Source organism: Antrostomus carolinensis, unplaced genomic scaffold (genome assembly GCF_000700745.2).
Source record: "Antrostomus carolinensis isolate BGI_N321 unplaced genomic scaffold, ASM70074v2 scaffold40113, whole genome shotgun sequence".
Lineage (NCBI taxonomy): Eukaryota > Metazoa > Chordata > Aves > Caprimulgiformes > Caprimulgidae > Antrostomus > Antrostomus carolinensis.
Window position 1 is genome coordinate 1 of NW_010305180.1, and position 12,519 is coordinate 12,519.

At 35.8% G+C, this 12,519-nt stretch overlaps 1 protein-coding gene across 1 annotated transcript; it reads left to right on the forward strand.

Annotated features, from left to right (window-relative positions):
• Positions 1–945: 945 nt before the first annotated feature.
• Positions 946–12,315, forward strand: LOC104522422 (N-alpha-acetyltransferase 35, NatC auxiliary subunit-like). The gene is made up of 11 exons (XM_010164711.1): positions 946–1,088; positions 2,284–2,317; positions 3,787–3,901; positions 4,969–5,043; positions 6,267–6,434; positions 7,270–7,336; positions 8,025–8,068; positions 8,666–8,716; positions 9,547–9,630; positions 11,394–11,508; positions 12,034–12,315. The coding sequence occupies exons 1-11, from the start codon at positions 965–967 to the stop codon at positions 12,237–12,239; spliced, it is 1,083 nt and encodes a 360-aa protein (XP_010163013.1). The 5' UTR covers positions 946–964; the 3' UTR covers positions 12,240–12,315.
• The last annotated feature ends 204 nt before the right edge of the window (positions 12,316–12,519 follow it).

The window sequence follows — 12,519 nt, forward strand, 5'->3', positions numbered from 1 at the left end:
GAGCGGAGGCGTCCGGAGGGGCGAGGGCAGCTGCGCTGCGCTGAGCAGCGCTGGGGCGGAGGGACCAGTCTTCAGAATCCGTTTGATCCACCCCGTCCCGTTGTCTTGTTAATTGCCGGTGCCCGGACGGCCCCGTGTCGCGGGGACGTTTCTTTGAAGCTTCCGTGGCGGCTTCGGTGAAGCTGTTGGGAGCTCGCCGGAGTCTCTGGCAGGATCTCGGGTCGGAGAAGGGAGATTAGGCGTCGCTGGTGTCTCAGAGGCGGACGGGCTGGCAAAACACAGAGTTCTTCAGGGCTGCCCCGTCAGATTGCAAAAGCACAAAACCAGCTCGAAATAACTAGTCAGTGAGGGTTAAAAACTACGTTCCAGTCTCAAGTGGCTTCACGTTGCTGCGGTAATCTTGATATTACTCTTTGCTGAAGAAGTCGGAGGTAACATGCCCATTTTCACAGATTTGTGTGGATACACTTTGTACAATAACAAACTTGTGTGCGGTCCGTTTTACAGTTCCTTCTTTTTAATTGCTTTCAAGGAGCAGTGGGAGGACGTGTATTTCTAGTAGTGTAAAACAACAGAAAAAATATTTACGATAACTACAGCTGTTGTAAGAGAGGATTTTTTGACATTCTTTCCCATTCTATTTCCAGTTTGACAGTGCACACTTTATTATGTTTCAGCTCTGCTAAAGTTCTGGTGTCCTTAGTTTTTGAGGTTTTGTGGCCTACAAGCTAGTAGTAGAGAAATGGTGAATGAGAAAACATTTTATAAAAAATAGTTTTTATTAATGAGTTTTTCTGGGGGCATTGGTTTTACATAATGGTAGCTGTTTAAATTAAATTTCCTTAGTTAGTCTGACTTTCTCACCCAGTTCTTGAAAAGAAAAAAAAATTACTCCCATGAAGCACTTTCTCTGATTTGTGCATAATGTGCAGTGTCTCTGGTATGGATTTAAAGGTGCGCTACCATGGTTATGAAAGCGTCAGTAGAAGATGATGACTCAGGATGGGAACTCGGTATGCCTGACAAGATGGAAAAGAGTAATACAAGCTGGATAGATATAACCCAGGATTTTGAAGAAGCTTGTAGAGGTGAGTTGTACCGCTTGTGATCTGAGAAAACTTGGAATGCTTTGGACAAGTAAGCATAGTTTTTTGAGATGTTATAAGCAGTAGTTTGACCCAGGTTCAAGCACCAGATAAATGGACTACACTGATTCTGTGTTTCACTGTGTTTAACTTACTGTGAGGTTGGAAATACCAGAACATCCTCACCTTGCCTCCCCTTCCAGATTACATAATTATGTTTTTTAAGTCATGTTTTTTTGTCTTACGCATTTTTGCACCTGTGTTTTTTCTTTGCAAAGGTTTGTTCCTGTCTCTTCTGCCAAATGGAAACCTCATTATCCATGCAGAATCAACACTCTGTTTTTTCCTCTACATTTTGGGGTCTGTAGGGTCCAATGATTTATTCATTTAATTGGTCAGTGCATCATTCTTCATGTTTGAAACAAGACTGAGCTTCTGAGGAAGTGCAGTGCATCCCAGTCATGGGGAAGCGGTTGCTTCTATTTAAACAGTACCTTTATTGTTATTAGATATTAGTTACTAGTTTACCATGACAGCGACTTTATCTTTCCAACTGATTTTATGATGACATTAGGGAAAAATAAATATAAAACTGCAGCTTACCACACAAAGTATTACATAATGATAAACACAAATTCCTTATGAAGAAGCTTGTAGAGGTGAGTTGTACTGCTTGTGATCTGAGAAAACTTGGAATCCTTTGGAGAAGTATTGCATAATGATAAACACAAATTCCTTATGCCATAAAATAATTATTGTGTATTAGTAATACACTTTTTTGTGTACCCATCAAATACATCTAAAGGATTTGTTAAAAATAATGAAGAAAAGCAAGCCTTTCAGTGAACTCCCCTGAAAAAAATTAGACATCTGTATAACAGAGCACAGAAAACTACTGTCCTGTGTTCCAAACTCTTCAGGTGCTAGTACTTGTTAATTCTGAAACCCCTTTAACTGTGGGAATAACAGAGGAGGATGAGGAAAAACTATGAACAACTGGATTTTTTTTTTTTAGCCTTTCAGTCCTGAAAGTGCTTTATAAGTAAAAGCAAATGAAGGTGGAGTAGAAATGTCTGGTCCACTTCCCACACCTTGTTCTCTCTTAGCATAAGAAAGTTTGGAGAGCGACAGGACTGTACTGGGAAAGTTGCGCTAGAAGATTGATTGTCATTATTTATGCTGTTCTGTTCCTTTGTAGAACTGAAACTGGGAGAACTGCTTCATGACAAGCTGTAAGTATGCCTGTGGGATAGTCCTGTTCTTCACATAGGATTAGTGCAAATATGTTAATGCTTACTAGTAAGCAAGTCATGCAGTATCAACTAAGCTTTTTTAAACTTTTATTTAAATAAAATAGTTCAAGTATTCAGAGTAACATTCATCCTTAGCAGTATGTATTTGATGCACCTTTATGAATGATGAACATTTCTCTTGGTGCTGGTATAACATGACATTTTCAGTTAATCAGTGTAGTTTAGATGTTTATAGCACATCTTATGATTGATGGTGCTGAGCCTACTGAACTATTTTATGTGGACATGTTTTCATGGAAAAGTACCAGAAAGACTTGAAGCTTTTAAATTTGGTTGCCTCAAATGTCACTTACAAGTTTAGGAAAAACATTCCATGTGCTTTAATGTAGCTCTTAAATGACATGCTAAAACAGAAACTGGGAGCTATACAGATTAAGAAAACACAGGCTTCAAAAAAAAAAGCAAGTGCTAAAATCTTGCTGAATTCATGGAAGGATGACATGAGATTAAAATATTTTAAAGATAAAAGTGAAATTGTGTAGCCACATGAGTGTTGATTTGCATAAAGAAATCAGTGCTTATTTAAGACTAATAGCTCGGAAAACAGAAGCACACTGTTAAATGTAAACCTGCTTAAAAACGTGTGCAAGGATGTCACCAAGTAGTTACTCAGTAGAATCAAGTCACATTTTTGAGGTATAATTTTATACATAAGAGCATTTCAGACTAAATACACTTTTCAGAATTAAAATGTGCCATGCACAGTAAACTTTTTTATATAATAAGGGCTTCTGCAGCAGTTCTGATGAAGATCTTGGGTACAGGTGAGGCACTATATTGCTTCTCCTGTGGGTTTGGCATGGTTCTCCTGCAAGCTTTTATGCCCTGAGTACAAGAGAGCCATTGTCACATGCTGGGGGTTTTTGTATCAGTTTTCTTAACATGCCCATTTTAAATAAAGTTGGTATATTCAATGTGTATTATTGTTAGTCTGTGTCATGTATATTGTATATTAGTTTGTTGGGCACATATCTTATTTGGGTTTTTGGATACAGCATAATAAAGAACAGCTGCTTCAGTTAATATCAGTTTATTATGTTATGTCATCTTTAAAAAGATGCTATGTCATTCTGAGCTGTATAGAAACAGGTGCACATAGATTTAGTTGTGGGATATCTGGCTCAGAAGTGTTCTTCAGCTTTAATAAAAGGCTGACAGTTTTGTTTTTAGGCTTCTCTTTTCTTACTTTTTGAGACATCCTCAAATTCCTGAAAACCATGATCTCTAAAGTTCCGTAGTAATGCTCACATACCTTACCTTATTGTCTGTAGTCAGAGTACCGTATACTCGGTTAATAATCCTATGTTCTTTTACATGGGCTTGTGAAGACTGTTTTGTAGAAAATAAAATAATTACATTCAGAACTTGTTTTTTATTGTCGTTCTTAGCTTTGGTCTTTTTGAAGCCATGTCTGCCATTGAAATGATGGATCCCAAGATGGATGCTGGTATGATTGGAAACCAAGTTAATAGAAAGGTTCTTAACTTCGAACAAGCTATTAAGGTTCGTGGGACTTCCCTGTATTTGCCTACACTGTCTGTAAAAGTATGATACAGTCTTATCAAATTGCAGTTAGGTGCAATTCAACATAACTAATGTTTTCAATCCGCACTTAAAACTGACTATTTTATTTTGGATAGTTAAGTAAGAAATAGCTTGTGATGTTTACCTTTTCTGCTACCTGTGTTATCACAATGATGCTAACTCTTCCAGTGAAAAGTACTGTGCAGACGTTGGGATTGATACCTCAAATAAATACATTTTATAAATGTTTTTGCAAGTCGCCTTGTGCTTCCCCAAAATGTTTTTTATATGAAGATGTATTGGTTAGCCTCTCTTTAAGCTTCCTTATGAAAGCTGAAAATTAACACTTTATGAGACTGTGAGTTCATTAGCATTGAACAGAAACTGTCTAGTTTGACAACATTGACAACAGTGATTAACTTTTGCTGCATGGTCAAGATAAATTGATGAAGGGAGGTTGAAAGACTTTCTATTATTTTAGAAAAAAGAATGTACTCGCAGAAGAAAAAAAAAATTTACCATGGGCCTTGTTTTGAATAGACTAAGAGAACTCTGTGCAAAATACTGGCTAAGTTACATAGAATGAATGCAGAATTGCCTACATTGGACAAATAAAATGAAAGGAGCAGGGTTGCTGCATTCTTGGTTCTGACCTTGAAGGCAGTAAAACTCTACCAGTGTAAAAAGTAGTCTTTGAAGAATGGGTCCGGCATATGATGCCTTGTTCAGTCATTATTATTGAGATTATACATACTGTTTTGTGATTGTAAGTGTTGACAGTTAACTGATTTTAAACTTTTGTTGACTACCCGTAAATCAGAAATTTTATTTTTCTGTTTGAATAGCTTTATGTTTGTCAGTGTTCAGGACAACGGTGGGAAACCATTTTTTTCAGATTTTGAGGCATATTATGAAGCTACTGGTATATAAATTTTCTGAAGTCTTAACCTTTTTTGTAATTCCTTTTCGGCTGTGCAAATAATAAGTTGTATTTTGCCTTTAGGCTTCCACAGTCTTTATTTTTTTTTCTTTATTTATTTTTTAAGGATGGCACCATTAAAATAAAGGATCTCACTTCACCCGAGCTGGTAGGAATAATGGATACATGTTTTTGTTGTTTGGTAAGTATTTCTCTGCTTTTATAGTTAGGTGGTTTTTTGCTTTCAAAATACCGTCCCTTAATCCAGTTTAGAAAAAGAAAAAACAGTAGAACTCAAGAAAAAAGTCTGACCAAGCAGAAAATAAAAATAAATACTTAGTGTTTTAATTTCCATTTGCACTGACTATTGTAAGAGGCATAATGTTGATTTTTGGGGGGTTTTTTATTATAGAAACAATTATGGAAGAGAACTAGTAGCATTTTGAACAATATAAAAAGATTTTATAATTTGTGTTTTTTAAAATGCCTGGTGTCTGTATATTAGTGTTTCTGTTGGCAGGTAAGTGTGCAGTAGCCTGCAGCACTCTTGCTCATTTCAGTATGGCCAATATTGAACTTATAGGGGCATTCTGAAGAAAGAAAATAAAATACCTAAATCAGTTCAGAAAGGATATAAGTGAATTACTAGTTATTTGTTTATTTTATTTTTTCTATGTATATGTCTTAATTCATCAGTAAGTGATACAAATTATTTTCAGATGCTCTTTCAAAATACATCAATAAAATTACTTTGGTTTTAAAAACGGTATTTCAAATTATTGTAGTCCAAAAAGACATGTAAAGGTCACTGTATATTTGATGTGGTATAATATAATTTGTCCTCTCCCCTCCCCAAAATACTGACCTTTTTTTTTTTTTTTTTTAAAGAGACAGTGGTTATATTAGAAATCTGCTGTGTTTTATGCTATTTCAGGATAAAACTAAGGTTTTAAATTGCTGAAGCTTTCCCTGTATCTTAAAGCAGCATGAAAGTACTAGAGAGAAAGGATTGTGAAAAGAAGCTCAAAGTTGTAGAAAGAACATGCAAAATATTGCTGAGTTGTTTCGTAGCCACTTGCATTTTTCGTTCTGTATTTAGACAGTGGAAGCTTATAAATCTGGTCATCTCTTAATTTAATTTCATGTCTAAGTCAGAGGTCAGAGCTGAACTCTGTGGAAGAGGTTTATCCAACACCAGTATTCAGTAGAGTTTAGGGTTTAGTAATTTACTGCCTGCCACAGCCAGCAATGGTCAGAGGTTAAAGGCTGAGAAACCTTCTCTTGCCCTTTTTGCTGGATGGCAGGTTGCCATGATAGGGGCTTCTTTAATGACTCACTGAAGCACAATAAGATGGAAAAGGAATGGGGATATAAAAATAAGGACTTGGCTGTCATCAGTAAAATATTTCATTTTCTCTTCCCTAGATAACATGGTTAGAGGGACATTCCTTGGCACAGACGGTATTCACTTGCCTTTATATTCATAATCCAGACTTCATAGAAGATCCTGCTATGAAGGCTTTTGCTTTAGGAATCCTAAAAATCTGTGATATTGCCAGAGAAAAGGTTAACAAAGCAGCTGTTTTTGAGGAGGTATGTGTTTCAGTATCTGCTATGGTTAACTAAGTAAAATTTTATATAGGCTCCATAATGCACATCAAACAGTATATTAGAGAAATTTATTACTGTTTGATTCAACGATACTGTAGGAGCAGCAGTTCAGCTTCCCAAAAGTATTAGACTTGGTCTCTTTAAAATTGAGGTTTCTTCAGTGAAGGTGTTGTGTGCTCTTTTCTGTATTTTGCTTGAGTATTGGAGTCACATAGATGTTTTACTCAAATGGCAGTGCAAGTCTTGTGGCTAACCATTTTAAATCAGTTCTACTTGTTGTTTTCTTCCTCTTTATTTTTTTTTATTTTTCTCCTTTGGATAACCATGATTGTCTTTTAGCTGAAATGTCCATTAGCAATGAAATCAGAGTCTTGAATTTCTGTACTCAGAGCAATTTTTGTTTCCTCTGAGCTTGGACAACTCAGTTCTTACTGACTATATCTAAAATGGATTAAATAGTACTTTGCATCCTTAGTTCTTGTAACATTTTGATAGGTTGGCACTTGATGAAAATTCTGACGTGCATAGTGGTATTTATGCAGAAAATAGTTATCCCAGGCTGGGTTTGTGCAGGAAAGTCACCCAAACCATAAGTGTATTCAGCTGTGCAGAATAAAACCAGACTTCTATACTTGGTGTGGTTAAATGAAAACACCCCAAAACAAAAAACAACAAAACTTAACATGCAAACAACACCAAAAAAAAGAAAAAGGAAAAAAAACCTCAAACCCCAGCTTGAAAATGTAACTACTGCTGTTTATATTTCACTACTTATTGCTTCTTTAATTTTATTTTATTTTATTTTATTTTTTTTTAGGAAGATTTTCAGTCAATGACTTACGGATTTAAAATGGCCAACAGTGTGACAGACCTTAGAGTTACAGGTACACTTTATGCCTTCTGTGTATTTGTCCATCAGTCTCTTTCTCTTTCGAGCATGTCAGCCAAACCTAATGAATTGGTAGGAATCTCAAATGTTAAGGTTTTTTTATTAGTCTTGTGAAAACTGGTGGCTTCGTAAAAAGAGGGATCAAATTATTTTCCCTTGAAGAGCAGCTTCAGCTGTTTTTGTTAAATGCCTGAGAAACAGAAGTGCTTTCACATGTGCCAGCCAAGTGATTAGGCACGAGCTTATCCAGGACTGAGACAGACACAAACCACTCAAAAGTGCATTGCTTGAATTCTGCTTCTCTGCCTCACAATCTGTTTAATCTAAACTGATTGCTTTTGAAGAAAAAGCAATCTAGTAGTTCTAAAGCTATGAATATGTATATTAAATATGTATGTTAGCCTTTTGATGCACTATTTTTATATATACTTGAGCTTTCCGTTGATTTATTTTGAGAAAATTTGTAAACACTTCAGCTCTCGATCGTCAGTCTGTACTCTGATTTATCCGTTGTTGCAAGACATCCTCAGCATCCCTCACAAGATTATTTTTTTGTCTAGTCTTTGGCTAATGGGTATGTAAAGCAGTCCAAAACTTGATTTCCCCCAAAAACTTTCCCACTGAGTGGTGTAGGTGTACCTAGGAATGCTTCTCAGCTTTTAATTGTGCTGTGACTTTTCCAGGTATGCTAAAAGATGTAGAAGATGACATGCAAAGACGAGTGAAGGTATTTTTCTCATGTTTTCTTTGTCAATTATAGTTCAAGTGTATTTAACATAAGTTTGGGGGAGGGAGTTAGATTATGAAGAATGCAGTGGGTATGTGTCATTAAATGGTGGGGCTTTTGGAGGAACTGCCATAATGGTTTGTGTAAGATGGTGGTAGGTTGTCTTCTCACTAAAGATGCTGAAGTCTTCAGACTTTTCTAACCTCTTTATTAGTTGCTTCACTAGTAATAAGTGGAATCATGATGTAGAAGATAGCATTGAGCTGGGGAACAGAAAGTATATATTTACCTTCTGGCTTTCACGCAGATATACTGTGTGATGTTAAAGAAGTAACTTAATCTTCCTTTACCACAGTTTACAATATAAAATGTTCATACAATTTCCTTACCTATTTGCAGAGTGGACTGAGGTAGGTCTCATTCTTATAGGAGAGCCTTGAATCATTCAAGTCCCTAGATTATGTATTAAGAGATTTTGAACTTGAGAACTGATTTTCAGGGTTAACAGGTGGATTTTCTGGAGAGGATAAAGAGACTTTATCCGTAGCTCCCCTTTGCAATTTTTAATAAATTATTTGAAATTTCTTTACCTTCTAGAGCACACGAAGTCGACAAGGAGAAGAGAGAGATCCAGAAGTTGAACTTGAAGTAATGAATTGTTTACCTTTTTTCTTTTTTTTTTCTGGATTTCATGGACTAGTACAGCATTACCTTAATCAGTAGTTACCAGCTTGTGAGAATTGTGTGTCACCAATGTTGCTCACTGTCCTAGCTGAGCTGCTTTAAACATGGCCCTGAGCAAATCCCAGGCTAGCAGGCGGGCTTTTATGCTCTGAAGGGCTAGAGTTCTGAATCGATCCCACTGGCAGAATAGTGGTGCTGCTGCAGTGCTGCCACTTACGCACCTACCTCTCGGGAAGAAGCCATTAGCAAAGTAGATGCTCTTACCTACCGTGTGCTTTCTTCCCTCAGTTCCTTCCCTGCAGCTTTTGCTGCTGCTGGCAACCTCACTGTCAAGGGAAAAAGTAGGAAGAGAAGGCGAAAGCAGTGTAGCTCCTTCCAGAAAAAGTGGTAATTGATATAGTGATTTGATTGATTTAGAAGAATGTGGGTTTCCTTTCTGAGTAATGCTATTTTCTTCAGAAGTTACTTTTAACATAGATCTTCAGCAAAAAGGAGAGAAAATAAGTTTAATAAATTGTGGCTGTTCACTTAGGCTGAGATGTGAATGCCATTTGCAGAGGAGATAGCTATACAGCCAGTGGCTGTGCTTTATCCAAAGTATCTTAGTATTTTTTTGTTAGTGCTTTTGTGACAGCAGTACAGATTTCTTCTGTACTATAATTCTATAACTTTTCTTCAGAATCATACTAGATACCATATTTTTAAGACTAGAGAGCATACTTCAGTAAGTCTGTAAAAGCTTTGGGTTTTTTAACAAGCTTCAGGATCTAATGTGTAACACTTTTTTATTACAGCATCAACAGTGTTTAGCTGTATTCAGCAGAGTCAAGTTTACCCGGCTACTACTGACTGTTCTAATAGCATTTACTAAAAAAGAGGTACATTCATTTGGTGTTTCTATGTTCACATTGTGATCCTATGAAATACTCATTTTTTTCATTCTCTAAAGTCAAACAATTATTCTATAGATTTTAATTAATGTTGCTGCAGGTGAATGGTTGGATAAGGCCTTGGTGGCAACCATTCAGTTTTCACTGATTTTTACAGAAAACATAGGGAAGGCTAGTAGCTAACATTATTATGGCCTTGCAGAGAGACAATATTTATTCTACAATACTTAAAGAAAAATATCTATGGGTTTTGGATTACTCTTCACACACATGGGCAAAACTGTTCTTTCTTGAATTCCATCCCTCTCTGTGGAGTTACCTGACATTGGGCAGTGTTTTGTCCGTCTCTAGATAATTGTTGGCTTTTCCTTCCATGTGGTGTTGAATTTGTATCTAGATTTCTTTGGTCTGAGAAGAGGAATATAGCAGCTTTCCATGCAATTTTCCTCTTTTTTGAATAGAAGATTTCTTAATTGTTGATGAGGGAAGGAACTGCATGTTTTAGGGCAAAGGGTTAGAATCACATCACATTAGGGAAAGCTTTTTGTTTTAAGAGCTTTTTCTTTATACAAGGATAAATATCTGGCTATCACTTATTCCTATTTCCGTTTTCATAAAGAAATAACTTTCTTGCTGGAGCAGCTGCATGCTGCATACAATTTAAAAACCTTGATTAAATTTAAAGTCACTTGCAACCATCATTGATAGACATCAGTGTTAAAAAAAAAGTGATTGAGAACAACTGCATTCTGAGTATAACCATTCTTTATATCAGAAATCAAACTGTGATATAGAAATGATCTACACTGATGTACAACCAAATTCTGGATATGTAAACTGCTATGAGTTAATGATCTGTGCAAAATCAGATTATCTTAGTGTTGGTAAAGACTGATGACTTAAAGTATAAGTTATTTACATCATGGGCTACTTTGATTTGAATTAGGCCTGCTTATTCTTTTAGTAGATATGTGGATGCTGTAATGCATAAACATGTATTATGCAGAGCTACAGATCTTGTTCAGCTTCTATTAGATCTTCTGGGGGTTTTAAACATCTTTTTTTTTTCTAAGATAAGTCAAGTTTCAATTTGACTCGATTTCAAATATTTGAAGTTCCAGCAGGCACTGTTAGTCTATTATTCTTAAACCAAGATTTTAAATTTTACAGAGTACTATTTTAAATGGTACCCAGTTTGCTGACAGATTTGGATTCATAGGACATCAGAAAATTCAGCATGTCAGCAGATCATAAATCAGGATTTCTAATGGACATGTGATATCTTCTAATGTTATATAGTGATTTCATTTCAGTTAATAGGTTATGTTTTGTCTATATTCTCAAAAACTCTGCTTTTCTAGTGACAAGAGAGTTTTTTCCACTTTGCAGTTTGGAGTTCTGCCTCATTTGGCAGACAATTGTGGGGCTTATTGTTCCCCTCCAATACTTAAAAATCAAAAGTAAAGGACTTGCATGTATTGTATGTTGGACTTCCAGCTGTAATTATTAAGTCTTATCTTATACTGCAAAAGAAACAGTATTAAATGGATATATAGGTATGTAAAATATAAATAAACACTTTATTGTGCAAAAATTCTTTTTTTTTTTGTTTGGGTTTTGTTTTTTTTTTCAGAGCTGGTTGTGTACAGACATTAGAATTCTAATATTGTTCTTTTATTCTGATACTAGCATTAATTCTATAGTCTAAATATGTTGGTTCATAATATAAATAACTACTACCTGCCTTTCAGACAAGTGCAGTTGCAGAAGCTCAGAAACTAATGACTCAGGCAGCTGACTTGCTTTCTGCCATCCACAATTCATTGCATCATGGTATCCAGGCACAGAATGATACCACTAAAGGAGGTATGTATCAAATTTTACCATCTTTATCCTTTCTTAAATTTGCTGTCTGAATAAACTTTAATATCTACATATTTAAAAAAAAAAAAAACACTGTTTACTTTGAACTAATAATACTCGTTCTACAAACTTACAGATTTGCAGTGTTAGATCGTAATTTTTATTTAATTAAATGATGAGTCTCCTGAAGGCTATACTGTCACTTCAGAGCCAGAGATAGTGTTGACTTTTGATGTAAGTGCATTGCACTTCAGATCAGTGTATATGCCATTTTAAAACAGGGAACACCACCTCACTATCTGTACAGCTGTATGCTGAGGTCTTGAGGGTTGGGTTTTCAAAATAGTAATCATTGTTTCAGTTGTGTAGTTAGTGTCTCTGGAAGTTAACTGTCAGTGTAAAAGTTCATTTTGTCTAATTGAAAAATCTGTATTATATTTTCAAGTTTGAAGTGAGTTCTGAATACACAGCTTATATGCACTTTTCTTTCTCTCTCTGTGTCTTCTCTCTCATCTCCTCCTTCATTAGATCATCCTATTATGATGGGCTTTGAGCCCCTTGTTAATCAGAGATTGCTGCCACCAACTTTCCCTCGATATGCAAAAATAATTAAAAGGGAAGAAATGGTCAATTATTTTTCCAAATTAATAGACCGAATAAAAACTGTATGTGAAGTAGTCAACTTAACTAACTTGCACTGTATACTGGTGAGTATGGATATTTCTTATTTATAGCCAGGCATAAGATACTAAAATGTAACTTGCAAAAAATCATTCCATATGTACATGCTGTTGCTCACTGGAGAAAAAACTGATACATATGTGGATGGAACAGGTCATTCTTGATACCATCTCTAAGCAGTTGAAAGAAAAGAAGGTTGTCAGGAGTAGTCAACATGGATTCACTAAGGAGAAATCATGCTTGACCAATCTGGTAGACTTCTATTATGTCATCACCAGTTGGGTAGATGAGGAGAAATCAGTGGATGTTGTCTACCTTGATTTCAGCAAGGCT